A 15,099-nucleotide genomic window follows, 5' to 3' on the forward strand; every position below is an offset into this window, starting at 1 on the left:
ACATATATGCAATATCTCCACATAACCGATCTTGTGGCTGTACCTGAATACATAAGCATACAGACATGGTGAAGAGCTTTTGCTGCTGTTTAATGAAACATCTGAATCGGTAAAATATGCCTCATCTAGTGACTGTTGTATGATTACTGGTGTAATGTGTGGCATTACCAGCACCTCAGAAACAGCTGCGCTCCTGTGTGGCAGCTTGGAGAGCAAAAATAGCTTTTATTTAAAAGAAGTCAGAAGAGAAAAGCTGAGCTCATTCAGGCTAACAGAAATACTCAAATGACAGCTCTCTACAAAAGTAGTTAACAGGAGGATTATTTTGAATGCACAACATGTCATTCCTTACAGCAGGAGAAGACACTGCTTTTCTTCAGCTAAGAACAAGAAGATGATTTTTGCTGCAACATGCAAATGGCACAGTCAAAATCTGGCATAGATGTCAACGAATCCATCTTATGTTGTGTCAACAGTGCAGCCTGGTGGTAATAGTGTAATCTTCATTAGAAATATTTTCTTAGTGCATAATAGGTCTGTTAAAATCTGTTGAACATCATTTGATTGCCACAGCAAATCTAGCCTTGTTGCAGACCATGTGCAATAATATCTCACTTAAAGGCCACAATCTACTATTTTTTCAAATGGATAATTCCAAAAGATAATGTCACAAAGCATATATTATTTGAAGCTGTCTCCATGAACATGACAATGACTTCAGTTGACTCAGATAGCCTGTACAATTCAATACAGAGATGAGGTGGGATGACAAGTTTGAAGAACGAATTAATGGTCAAAAACTCAGTAAAACTGTGTGACGCTTAAACCAACATGGCCAAAACACCCAAGGAATATTCCCAGAATCTTGATGAGTACACACAAAGATTCAGGAAGTTCTGAAGGCAAAAAAGGCTGCTATTGTAAATTATTCTCAGTTCTAGACTGCATACTCTCCAAAATTGACTCCTATCTATTATAAAAAGAAATCCTGTCCCCTGTCCTGATAGTCTATGATACGTGATCTTCTCAGAAGATAATTTAAAGACCCGCGAGACGAAAGAGACCTGCCACGGTGCGTCTCACGGGAACACAGAACGAGAGTCTTGCAAGACACACCCTACTTATAAGCAATATAAAAAAAAAACAAATCAGTAGTGTAAAGGCAGTCATGCAGCACACACAGCTCCAGGGCTCTCAGTGCATATAAAGTGTATAAGGTGTGATGGACGACCGGCTACAGACTCCGGTCGCCACCCCCAGGCTGCTAGGAGGAGCCCTCCGGACAGCATGATGGTGCCCCGAGTTCCAGCAGGGCCTCATGGACTCTGTAGTTTGTATACACAGCCCTGCTGGATACCTTGGGGGCCACCGGGAGTTGCTGTAAGGGGGCTAGTGGGCTCTTTTGTGCCCTATAACCCGGGAGTGCGTCATCATCACGTGACAGGAAGGAACGATGTGCTCCCGGGCTGAAGAAAGGACTGTTTACCCTGACCCGGAGGGAATAAGGACTTGTGGGTTTAGCCAGGAACCACTTCCAGGTCAGGGGATATAAAAGGACTGTGGGAAAGCCCAGACACTGAGCTGAGCTGTTTATGAGTAGTGTGGTGTGGAGAGTGCTTTGTGCACAGTTTAATAGTACAATAAATACTATTTATACAATCACCTGGTGTTCAGAGTGGTACCTGAGGGTTCAAGAGGTGGACCACACCTCAATCTGTTACAAAGGTCAATAGGGTAGAAATGAATAGGGTAGAAATGAAACGTTGGCGATTAAATGAAGAAAGAAAAGCGCGGAGAAAAGAGACTCAAACGCGTTGGACAGAAAAAAGAGCAAAAAAGAATAATCGAGGTGCAAATTCAGAAAATAAGGAAATTATCAGCCCGGAACAAGTGGAATTGAAAAAAAAAGCACGTCCAATCCAGCTCAGAATTAAATGACAGTGAGTAAAAGACAAAGTAGAACTTCATAAAGACCTTTACAAACGTTGGCGCTAAACACATGCAGAGCAGGTTAGAGACTATGAAACCAGGGAAATTAGAAAGGCTCAAAAAAAAAAAAAAAAAAAAAAAAAAAAAGGATATGAAAGTAGGAAAATTAGAAAATATAAAAAAGTAAAGATTGCAGTAGCGCAAACAAACAAACTGCCTCATTTAACTATGCACCAGTCTAACTTTGGTTTTGCACAATAATTACTACACTATTGCACCTTAACACTTAATTCTATTTTATTCACATAATTTTACTTATTTATTATGTTCTACTATACTGCTATCTTTCAATCTGACTTTTTGTTAATCTAACTGATATTCTTCTAACTTTGCACAGTTTTTGATAAACAGATCAGGATGCATTTCACTGCCTGTTGTCCTGTATAACTATGCATGTGACAAATAAAGAATCTTGAGAATTTCAAAAACGGAGTTTACCGCACATGCATTTATTGGTTACTTTGTTAATGTATATATATTTATCTGTCTGCTTATTTAAAAACCTAAATTTACCCCAGGAGTCAAAAATGTTCCGTCTAGCCCTTGTACAAAAACCTACACAAAAGCTGGGGTATCACCTTGGTAACCCCATGTACTTTTGGAACTGTCTGAGGAAAATAGCACGACTTTACAGACAGGAGTCCAATGCAGAACTCTTTTTTTTTTTTTTTTTTACAAAGTAAAAAAGTAAGTAAATTATTAACTGCTGCTGATGATGTAGATCGTTTTGTCTATGCTGAAATTCCAAACAGGGAAACCTATCCTGACCTCATTAAAAAGATTCAGCATATTGGGACTCGCAAGTTCTGAAATAAAAGTGAAACTAATGAAATAGCAACAATTTAAAGAAAAAAAATCTTAAAAGTGTGTATCTGGAAAACCAAATACGGGGGTTGGCAAGCGAAGCGAGCAGGGGGCGAAGCCCCCTAGTATTATAGAATACAGGTATATCTTTTATTATACTATATTTGATTTTATTCCTCAATAGTTACTTTCAAACCTGATGTGTGCAGTTTATGGCTGTCCTTATATTGATTAAAGCTATAATTTTAGCAGTAAAATACAGCATAACCAACATTTAGTGGGAAGAAATGGATAAATTACATCTTTTTGAAACATACAGTATATACTCATTCTCCAATACTACTATTGTCTGTGATTGTAATTTGTACAACAATTAAAAAAAACAAACTAGTATGTCTTGCTGGACAGCAATCAATAATAAGAGTGATTTTATTCAAATTCATCAAGTTTTTAGAATTTTACAACAATAACATCTATGCCAAGTTTCACTGAATGATTTGTTTTTGAATTAGTGTCTCCACAGGCGTTAACACTCACATAGGCATCATGTCTAAATCAGTTTTATCATGTTCAGGGACTCTCAAAACATGTATAAACATTGAAATTTTTTTATCCATTCATAAAATGTCCCTTACATGTTAAACATGGTATATATACGGATAGTAACATACTTAAGTATTTTAGCTTCAAGTACTGTATTTTTGAATTTATTTTTTTAATTGATTTTAATATAAACAGTTCTTGGAAACAAATGGAGAAAGACACTAGGCATGACAAACACATATAAGCTGTGCACTATAAGTCATTGCACTATAAGTCATTGAAATTGTTTTTAAAATGTTAGTTTTTACTTATATCTACTATTTTGCAAAATAAAAAGAACAAAAAAACCCTTTGCTATTCACACACCATGTAGGTAGGAAATGGGTCCAGATATTGATGGTCTCATTTGTCATTTGAAAGCTGCTAAGAACACAGTCCAGAGCAGAACTGCGAGGATGCCGATACCCAGAAATAATGCCATCCTCACGGAAAACCTGAAAAATATATTGATGGATTAGAAATATGCTAGTCATCATTACCACAGTAATAAACCATAAAAACACATGTAGTAATTCAACACTAATAAAGATCCTAAATATTCATATATAGCAATATGGATACTGGCTGACTGACTGAGCTACGATATACTGCATAAACTATAAACAATTATGTACTTAAAAAAGAAAAAACTGTTCTTTTTTCACCAACAGATGAGTAGAATAATAGGATCTATTTTTCATGTTATAGTATTTTAACAAAACTCCCCACTGACTTCATAATGGTACAATTATTTAGGTTACACTAGATTTTCAAATGGTAGCATCCTCATGTATAGAAGACTATAGAATAAAAAAATATATACAAAAGTGTGTAAAATAAGACTTTTAACTCAATGTCCATATAGCAAAGCTATTTAAAAAATATATATATATTGCATTTATTAAAAGCAAGTAACATTCCATACAAAACTTTAAGAGTAGAAAAAAAGGGGGAGAAAATCCTTTACCCCAATTTAAGTGCTTATTCTGAAATGTCATTGATTGGATCCTGCCAGGTTTTAAAAAAGTTTTTAACAGATCCTCTAAGATATAATTAGATTTTTTCCAGTTTCAAATAGTATACAACATCAGTTGGCCACTGACTTAAACGAGGTGGGTTAGGATTCTTCCAGTTGAGCAAGATAAGTCTATGTTCCAATAGAAATTACAGTTTGTTTGTCCTTCTCCACTTTAAGTCCATCTGGGAGTACACCGAATACAGCTGTAAATGGATTAGGAGAGATTGTGACACCAAGACTATCTGAAAGGCATTTAAAGATTTTGGTCCAGAATTTTGTTAATTTGGTGCAGGCCCAAAACATGTGACTCAGTGAGGCTAGAGCTCGTTTGCAAGTTTTGCAGGTTAGATCTTGCCCTGGAAACATTGTGGACAATTTTAAACGAGACAGATGTGTTCGATACAAGATTTTAAGTTGAATATTTGTGTGCTTTACACATATGGAGCTAGAGTGAATTCTGTGCATGGCTGCCTTCCACTCCTTTTCTGAAATGTTGAGTAAGAGATCCTTTTCCCACTGTACTCTGGGATCTCTAAAAGGAAGGGACTTTAAAATGTTTTTATTTATTACAGAAATGCTGTCCAAGTCATGCAGACAGCAAAATTTATGTATACTTGTGATATCCAGAAATGAGTCCAGAAATCTTTTGAAATTCTCCTAGTGCTGTTAGGACTGCAGGCACAGTATTTTGTGGACCTGATAGATATAGTACCATATCATCTGCATATAGTGATATTTTCTGTTCAAGTCCCTCTCAGATAAGCTTCTTTATATCAAAAGCATTTCAAAAGTGAACTCCCAGTGGCTCCATGGCGATTGCAAATAGCATTGGTGACAGGGGGCATCCTTGTCTAGCACTACGTTCTAGTTTGAAGTAGTATGAAATAATGTTATTAATACAAACTGATGCTTCTGGACTGGTATACAGTTTGATCCATACACATATGTTCAGACCAAACTCACATTTCTCCAATATAGTGAAAAGGTAGTCCCATTCAATCATTTCAAATGCTTTTTCTGCATCCAACGATAATATGTCCAGGGTGTTAGACTTTGTGAGTGAATATACAGGTATTACATTAAAAAGGCGCTGAAGATTGGAAGCTGTGTTTGCTTTCAATAAATCCAGTTTGGTTTTGTGATACTACTGAAGGAAGCACTTTCTCAATCCTTCTAGCTAGAACTTTGGAGAGTATCTTAACATCATTATTCAGAAGTGAAATTGGTCTTTATGATGCACCTTGTAATAAGTCCTTATTTTTCTTAGGAAAGACTGCAATTAATGCTTGGCAAACATTTGAGGAAGAATTTTATTGTCTTTGGCTTCTGTAAATGTTGCTAATAAAAGGGGAGCTAAGTTAATGGAATTTTCTTTATAAAATTTAGCAGGGTAGCCATCAGGGCCTGCTGCTTTCCCAGTCTGAAATGAGTTTATAGCATCTAGTAAATCTGAGAATGCCAGAGGTTTATTCAATTCCTCTGCACTGAGAGTATCTAGCTATGGTACTTGTAATGCATCCAAAAACACATTAGGTTGTGTCTTGTCTTCTTTAAACTGAGTAAAGTAGAAGTACTTATAGTAGTCTCTAAATGTGTGCATTATATTTTTATGGTCAATGATTGCCTCCATCTGTGTTGGTAATTATTGGTATTGCACTGTGAACTTCCTGTTTGTGGTTTTGCTGAGCTAAGATCTTATTAGCCTTCTCTCCGTGTTAATAGTAATGATGTTGTGATTTAAAAATTAGTTTTTCTGTTTCGTTTGTTGTCAAGACGTTGAGTTCTGAATGCAAAGCCTTTTCCTATAAAGTGCCTCATTTGGAAAGCTGGCATGTTCTTGATGTAAATCTGGTAATTTCACTGATTAACTCTGATGCCTTCTGGGTTTCCAATTTATTTTTGTGGGAAAGATATGAAATAATCTGTAATTTTAAGAAAGCCTTAAGAGTTTCCCCAGAGTATTCCTGCACAGACCTCCAAGGATGTATTTGTCTCCAAGAAAAAAATTGATTTGCTTGGATATAAATTCTGCATAATTCTCCTCTGCTAATAAAAGTGGGTTAAGACGCCAGCTGCATATGTGGGGCATGGTGATTTGAGCTATATGATCAAAGGGACGTGGTCGGAGATAACAATAGCGTAGTGCTTGCAAGATTTGATAGTGGGCAAGAAATTGTTATCTATAAAGAAATAATCAATTCTGGAATAACAGTGATATACTAGAGAGAAAAAGGAATATGCTCTTGAGTTTGGGTTTAGAAATCTCCACGGGTCTAATAAATTGTGATCAATTACAAACTTTAAAGGGCAATAAATACTATAGGTTATGCATTATGTTTACTTCTACCATTTGAAATGGAAGACTTTGAAACTTATGCAATTAAAATTAACAAGATAAGAAAGAGAAACATTTAAATAAAAAAATGCTAACATAGGATATGCTGGAGTGAAGAACTCTTCTATAAGAATGCTCCTAAAATGGCATTCTTAATTAAAATATCATCTTTTAATATACATGACAATATATGATTTAGCAGGCACAGGCATTCTGTATTAGGTTTTCTATTACAATTTTTTATTTTCGATCACTCTTTCTATTTGGAGGCCTAATGTAATCTCATCCAGGGCAGTTTGCAGTTCTACAAATAGAATTTTGGATTAAATATTAATAGTTTAGTCTAAGATTAGTTGGACATATTCAAGCCTTTCCTATAGTGGGCTGGGAAAAAAAAAGACTCCTATCCGTATTTCAGTGGTTCTCAAGTTCAGCAGGTTTTCACCTCAACCAAGTTTTTGGTTTAATTAGACTCTACATTAATTAAGCAAGTTGTTACTATCCAGTTGTGTGTGTGTATGTATGTGTGTGTGTGTGTGTGTGTGTGTGTTTTGCATCAATCCAGAAATTATAAACCAAGTATGCCGATTTATGTTATGTATTATGGATGCAATGAGAAGTCAAGCAAAATGACACCTTTTATTGTGTAACTGAACAGATTACAATATGCAAGCTTTTGAGGCAGCTAAGGCGCCTTCTTCTGGCAAGATCTGTTTAGTTACCCACTAAAAGGTGTCACTTTGCTTGACTGCTCATTTCAAACTGAGTATGCAAAATTTTGTGCAACGAAAAGCAACACAAAAGCGATGGAGAGAAACCCAACTATCTGCAGCACAAATTGTATCCTCTAGTTTAAACACAGCTATAAAATAATGGAATCTTAATACAATCTGAAAAAAAACATTAGAAACAATCTTTTTATTTAATTTTACAATAATGAATTGTAATCGACTTTAAATATATTCTACCTCAGTTGTGATTAATCACACCATGCTGTTAGCATGCCGTTATATCTTGTTATAATAGAAGACTTCTAACCTGATTATCCCAATAAAATGTGAAAATGTCATACGATGTAATTTTAGGAAAAATTAAATACACCTTACCAAGAACAACTCATTTGGTATGCATTTTGCCCATGTTATACATAGTGTGCTAAACTTTTGCTAGACTGCAGGTTCTTTTAGCATTTGTGAACAAGTCCCTCATGTCAATTCACTCATGTTAGATAGGGATAGGAGTACCTTAACTGTTAGATACAGTTTTTTCAATTGTAACATTGTTTTTACATGTAACAGATGTATTGTATGGATATTTTAAAGCAATAAAGATAAACAATTGAAAGAAAGAACTCATTGAAAGACAAGTATACCTAATGTATTTTTGACGAATAATTGTAATGCTTTAAGTTGTAAGGAACTATCGCGTTAACCAGGTGTCACATCTTGAAAAATGCTCATGTAAGAAACCTACAGTATCATCAAAAACCTAAGAGTTTATAAATTATCCTGCATGTAGCTACCTTGAGTATGGGAAAGGTACTACATAAATAAAATGTATTGCTATTATACTATTCTGATTATTTTACTATGTTAATTGCATAATTCTAGATACTACATTAATAAGTATAAAGGGAAAACAGTGTATATTTTATCTTTCTATTATATTAGGTTATTTATTTACTACCTTTCTAATATTAATAGAAATCTGTTAATGTAAATATTTGATATTAACAGAGTTAATTATTTACTATTTATTGTATTTTTAAATTCTTCTAAATGCAGAGTCTTGGAGTTCAACAACTAAGCATTTTATGTATATTGTACTGTGCAAAACTGTATGACAAATAAACTTTTATTTGAACAAGTATAGGAGTACCTAACCTTTTTCTCAAATCAGGTCACAGGTAAAAATGAAACTTAGCTCACAAAAAGCAAAATTCACTAAAACAGAAATGTGTTTCAACTGAATTACCAGAAAGTTTAAAATGATTAAACTAATGCAGCCTACAAACACTATTATATTACACAATACTTGTGATGCCAAATCAATGAAAATAACTTTTTGCAACCTGAAATACTTACATGGGGTACTTGATGAAAGTCAAATACTTGGGGAAGTTTGATTGTGAGCATCATGTATCTTTTTCTTTACTTCCTAATAGAACTAAAGATACCAGTTACTACAGCTCACTATACTTCCATCAAACACAAAATAATTCCTAGAAATCTGCTGTCACCGATGTCCTCCAGCTCCCATTATGGCACTTTATTCAACCTGGTTTCTGAGCACAGTTTCTACACCTGTAAGATAAAAAATAATGAAAAAAATTAACTGTAGAAAGTTAACCGCAATTATTGAAAACGATCAGATGTTACTTCTTTAGACTTAATTTTTGTCATTTTCTCAATACTACGTTGATTCATTCAGTGTTGCACTCTTGACAGAATATAAAAATAGCATTAATCTGAAATAAACAATTTTCACAGTAATAAAGAAGATCCAAATAAAAACAACAAAATTTGTTTACACAAATAAGATGCGACCTTTAAAATAAAAAATATTTTTAAAATAGGGAATCAAGACTAAAATGTATTGTGGCCACCAAGGGGCTAGCCGCTCCCCAAACACAACACAGGCAGATGTCAGTCACACATTCAAGCACAACACACATTTATTTAAGTGGGAGGAAAACACTTCTCAAATCGTTTCCCCAAGTACAGTTACAGCACACCATACAAAGCACAAGAGTACAACGCTTTTTTCTTTTCTCCGTCTTCCTCTTCCTCCTCAACTCCTCCTTTAGCAGCATATCCTCTTCCTCCTGACTCTGGCTCCCCAAATGAAGGTAGGCAGTTCTGTTTATGCAGCAGCTGGGAGTACTCCAGGTGGCTTGTTAGCAAGGCCTGGAATCACTCCTAGGTGTGGTGAGAGCCCAACAAAGTAGGGCTCTGCAGCTCCCCTGGTGGCTCCCACAGAACCCAACAGGGCTCTGCCAGCCTCTACCTTCCATGGACCCTGCAGGTATCTGAGGTGCCACAGCAACCCAGGGGGGCTGCCATCTAGCACCTCGGGGAAGGCAGTGGCCTGTGTACATCTGCTCCCCCGGTCCTTCTATTACGATGGCTCCTGGCTGGGAAAGGGCCCCAGCCATCCATCACAGTATTTACATAAAACAAATATAACATACTCTAACAATCTTAATTAAATTTATGCGCGTGCTGGCTGGAGCCTGTCACAGCAGTGTTGGACACAAGGCAGGAAACAATACTGGACAGGGAGTAACTCCAGCTCACACAATTATATAGGGAAGATTTACAGTGGGCAATCAAACAAACCTACATATCTTGGAAGATGAGGAGGAAAACTGGAGTACCTGCAGAAACACCCACTAAGACACAAGTAGAATGTGCAAACTGCACACAGACAACAAATAAGCAAGGGATTTGAACCTAGGACAATGGATCCAATAAGCAGTAGCGCTAACCATTACCATACTGCTCCATGTTGCATAACATACTAACGATTTTTGTTATCCTATTATGCTAAAAGCTCTGCCATCACATAGTAAAAAATGAGAATATGTAAGTGCCATATTTCAGCCAAGAAGGAAAATAAATGAACACACCACTGTGCAGTTTTGATTGATGTTCCAACAAACTCTTTTATAGTGTTTTAGTATGAGCTTTAAATTTTAAAGTTTTCTTTCTTAGATTTTTTTTTTGCAATGCAAAATAATTTAGACTTATAAAAGACTAGCAAGCCTAATATTCAATGACAGCTTTATGAGAAATGTGAAAGCTGATCCCAAAAATCTGCCTTTATAATTATGTTACATTGCATTAGAAAGTTGTAAACTGTTTTCTTCATTTATGACCCCCTTCTTTCAACTTATTCATATACATATACAACATACAGTAACTTTCTCAAAGCTATTTAATTCATGTTGCATTGCCCTTTTGTCAGTCAGTCATTATCCAACCCGCTATATCCTAACACAGGGTCACAGGGGTCTGCTGGTGTCAATCCCAGCCAGCACAGGCGCAAGGCAGGAACAAGTCCCCGGGCAGGGCACCAGCCCGCCGCAGGGCGCACACACACACACACACACCAAGCACACACTAAGGACAATTTAGGATCGCCAATGCACCTAACCTGCATGTCTTTGGACTGTGGGAAGAAACCGGAGCACCCGGAGGAAACTCATGCAGACACGGGGAGAACATGCAAACTCCACATAGGGAGGACCTGGGAAGCGAGCCCATGTCTCCTTATTGCGAGGCAGCAGTGCTACCACTGCGCCACCGTGCTGCCCTTGCCCTTTTGTATTTCATTTAAATTTTATGTTTTTGCAAAGGTATGATTCTTCATCAGGACATAGTTTCAGTATTGTTCTTGTTACAGCCAGTACAGCTCTACAACTTAGGCAGTTTATCTGTTTATCTTACAGATTCTTCCCTCTGCCACTGCTGTTACAGTTAAGTGTATTTATTTATCAAAAAACTAAAAATGGGAATACAATGCTACTTCGTTATCAAAGGCATTTAACAACCAAAGACATGGAGAGAAAAAGAAAATCAATCACATCGATTAACTAATGGCTGTTGCTCATTACTCCTTCATCAACTGCATCACTTCAATAATATAGAAAAACAAACATAAGCACAAACTGCTCATTACAGAACTCGCAACAATACTTTTATATTTGGCACTGTCCAAAACATTGAATTTATTTCCTTCTTACATTGCAGACATGTTTATATGTTTTTCATGCTTCAGTACATCCTAAAACTTTCTCGAGAACTATCAGATGCAGCATTGCTACACACATCACACCACACTCAAGAACCAAATACTCTCTACCTATTTTCAGTCTTTGAATTGTTCCTGCAATGTATATCATACTTTCTTTACTAATGTTCTTTTCCTTTCTTCTATTATATGATCTTTCTGTTCTTCAGTAAAGACCATTAGACTGGCAGATAAAACACTGAATGAATAACTTCTTAATTCTATGTGTTGCTCTTGTGAGAAAAAAAAAATACATAAAAAAACAATGTAAACCTATTTTTAGTCTATGGCTTAGAACTACAGTCGGTCAAAAAAAGAATAGTTTTGGGCAGTGGTTCTCAAACTGTGGGGCGTGCCCCCCTTGGGCACGAATGTTGCTATATGTGGGCGTAATTTCGCTATTCGTAGGAAAATTTTAAACTTGTAGTGGTGTATTGGCAGTAAAAAATATAGGAATAAATTTTATTAGGGTTTCAAAAAAACATTAGGGGGGCACAATTAAAACTGTTATGAAAACTCGGGTCGCAAATACTTAAAGGTTGAAAAACGCTGGTTTTGGGACAGGTGTGAAAATGGTTATGCAACGGGTATGCTATAATGATTTAAATAAAATGGAAACTTTGCTCATTCATTTGTAAGGTTCATTGATGACCTAAATTCATTTCTTCATAAAAAAAAAAAAAAAAAAAAAAAAAAGTTTTCCCCTCCCTTGCTCTGGCTTATTTCAAAAATGGTGGCAATCACAATTTTTAAGATTTAAAAGCCTTTGCAAAAAGTTTCCTGAAACTAGTAAAAACATTTGAATGATTTAAAACATGCTTTATTTCACTGTCTGTATATTTTGATTCTCTTTTACTATTCCTGATGTACTTGACTTCCTCCTCGACTGTCCTTCTACTACTAAAATACTAAAAGAATCTCTTTAGGTCATCTTTCAGCTGTTTTTTCTTTGCAGCTTCTTTTACAACTCTTTATTAATCCGCTGCAGAGTTTTTTCTTTTTTAATTAAATTCTCTACTAATTCCAAATGTAGGTATATAACCGTCCTGCATATATATATATATATACACAGTACTGTGCAAAAGTTTTAGGCAGGTGTGAAAAAATGCTGTAAACAAAGAATGCTTTCAAAAATGGAAGTGTTAATCATTTATTTTCATCAATCAATAAAATGCAGTGAATGAACAAAAGAGAAATCTAAATCAAATCAATATTTAGTTGAACCACCCTTTGCATTCAAAACAGCATCAATTCTTCTAGGTACACTTGTACACAGTTTTTGAAGGAACTCGGCTGGTAGGTTGTTCCAAACATCTTGGAGAACTAACCACAGATCTTCTGTGGATGTAGGCTTCCTCTCATCCTTCTGTCTCTTCATGTAATCCCAGACACACTCGATGATGTTGAGATCTGGGCTCTGTGGGGACCATACCATCACTTCCAGGACTTCTTGTTCTTCTTTACGCTGAAGATAGTTCTTAATGACTTTGGCTGTATGTTTGGGGTCGTTGTCCTGCTGCAGAATAAATTTGGGGCCAATCATACGCCTCCCCGATGGTATTGCATGATGGATAAGTATCTGCCTGTATTTCTTAGCATTGAGAACACCATTAATCCTGACCAAATCTCCAACTCCATTTGCAGAAATGCAGCCCCAAACGTTCATGGAACCTCCACCATGCTTCACTGTTGCCTGCAGACACTTATTATTGGAACGCTCTCTAGCCCTTTGACGAACAAACTGCTTTCTGCTACAGCCAAATATTTCAAATTTTGACTCATCAGTCCAGAGCACCTGCTGCCATTTTTCTGCACCCCAGTTCCTATGTTTTCGTGCATACTTGAGTCGCTTGGACTTGTTTCCACGTCGGAGGTATGGCTTTTTGGCTGCAACTCTTCCATGAAGACCACTTCTGGCCAGACTTCTCCGGACAGTAGATGGGTATACCTGGGTCCCACTGGTTTCTGCCAGTTCTGAGCTGATGGCACTGCTGGACATCTTCTGCTTTCGAAGGGTAATAAGCTTGATGTGTCTTTCATCTGCTGCACTAAGTTTCCTTGGCCGACCACTGCGTCTATGATCCTCAACGTTGCCAGTTTCTTTGTGCTTCTTCAAAAGAGCTTGAACAGCACATCTTGAAATCCCAGTCTGCTTTGATATCTTTGTCTGGGAGAGACCATGCTGATGCAGTATAACTACCTTGTGTCTTGTTGCTGTGCTCAAACTTGCCATGACATGAAACTATCTTCCACAACCTCACCTTGGTAGCAGAGTTTGGCTGTTCCTCGCCCAGTTTTAAGCCTCCTACACAGCTGTTTCTGTTTCAGTTAATGACTGTGTTTCAACCTACGTGTGTCATTGATGATCATTAGCACTTGTTTGGTACAATTGGTCGATCATACACCTGACTATAATCCTACAAAATCCCTGACTTTGTGCAAGTGTACCTAAAAGAATTGATGCTGGTTTGAAGGCAAAAGGTAGTAACACCAAATATTGATTTGATTTAGATTTTTCTTTTGCTCGCTCACTTTGCATTTTGTAAACTGATAACAATAAACAATCATTATTTATATTTCTGAAAGCATTCTTTGTTTACAGCATTTTTTCACACCTGCCTAAAACTTTTGCACAGTACTGTATATATAATGGTCTCTTGAACCAAGTTGCTCAATCACCTTTACACCCTCCCCCGATTATTATAAAATAATAAACCTCAACAGCACCACCCAAACCCAATAAAATTTCTGGTGCTTTAACATACTGTGTTTAAAAAATGTCAATGATTACATCTAATAACTCCTGCTGCGCTATTTGCAAAGTTAGCCCAGTTAATATTTGGGTAGTTAAAGTCCCCTATGACTATAATATCCCACTGTAAATTTGCCTTTTTTAATATTACTAAAAAAGACGTTTATTTAAAGTACTGTCAGGCTTCTTTCCCTAATGACAAAGTCATATATCCTTACTAAGATGGGGCTCATCATCCAAATGAAGAGGAATTGCATTTAAATTCTGTTTGACATAAATAACAATCCCACCTCCTTTTCTGTTCTATCTTTCCTAAAAATTGTGTAACCCACCATTTTATACATGGTATAACAATATTTAAATTTACACAATTTTTTTTTTACTTAGCCAAGTTTCTGTTATTGCTATATCATAATTATGCCCAGCTACATACAATTCTGTATCATTTTATTGTTGATACTTTTAGCAAGCCACTGTATATTTAATGTGTTACTCATTTTACATTTGAACTTAAACTTTGGTTTACAATTTGCATTACTTTGTATTTATTATACTATTGTTTATTCCTCAATGTACAGTCCTAAACCTGGACTGTCCTAAACTCTCTGCCCCCTATTCCCTAGTTTAAACAATCCTCGACTAACCTACTCATAGGCCTACTCCCATACAGTGGTGCCCCTCTGGTACAGATGTAACCCATCATGGTGAAACAGGTCCCATTTGTTCCTAAAGGAGTCCCAATACCCCATAAACCTATATCCTTCTGCCCTACACCAAGATCTGAGCCACACGTATAGCCCTCTAATCTCCTCAGTCTTACCTGGACTG

The 15,099-nt window shown here is 36.4% G+C and overlaps 1 protein-coding gene across 1 annotated transcript in view; it reads right to left on the reverse strand.

The window, feature by feature from the left end:
• Nucleotides 1–15,099, reverse strand: part of paqr6 (progestin and adipoQ receptor family member VI) — a 94,894-nt gene that overhangs the window by 51,991 nt on the left and 27,804 nt on the right. The window contains exons 2-3 of the mRNA XM_028794084.2: nucleotides 8,813–9,031; nucleotides 3,703–3,830 (exon numbers count right to left, since the gene is read on the reverse strand). Of these exons, the coding sequence (XP_028649917.2) occupies nucleotides 3,703–3,830; nucleotides 8,813–8,866 (182 nt within the window). The 5' untranslated portion in view covers nucleotides 8,867–9,031. The remainder of the gene's footprint in view (nucleotides 1–3,702; nucleotides 3,831–8,812; nucleotides 9,032–15,099) is intronic.

The sequence above is a fragment of the Erpetoichthys calabaricus genome, chromosome 2 (assembly GCF_900747795.2).
Source record: "Erpetoichthys calabaricus chromosome 2, fErpCal1.3, whole genome shotgun sequence".
Taxonomy (NCBI): Eukaryota; Metazoa; Chordata; class Cladistia; order Polypteriformes; family Polypteridae; genus Erpetoichthys; species Erpetoichthys calabaricus.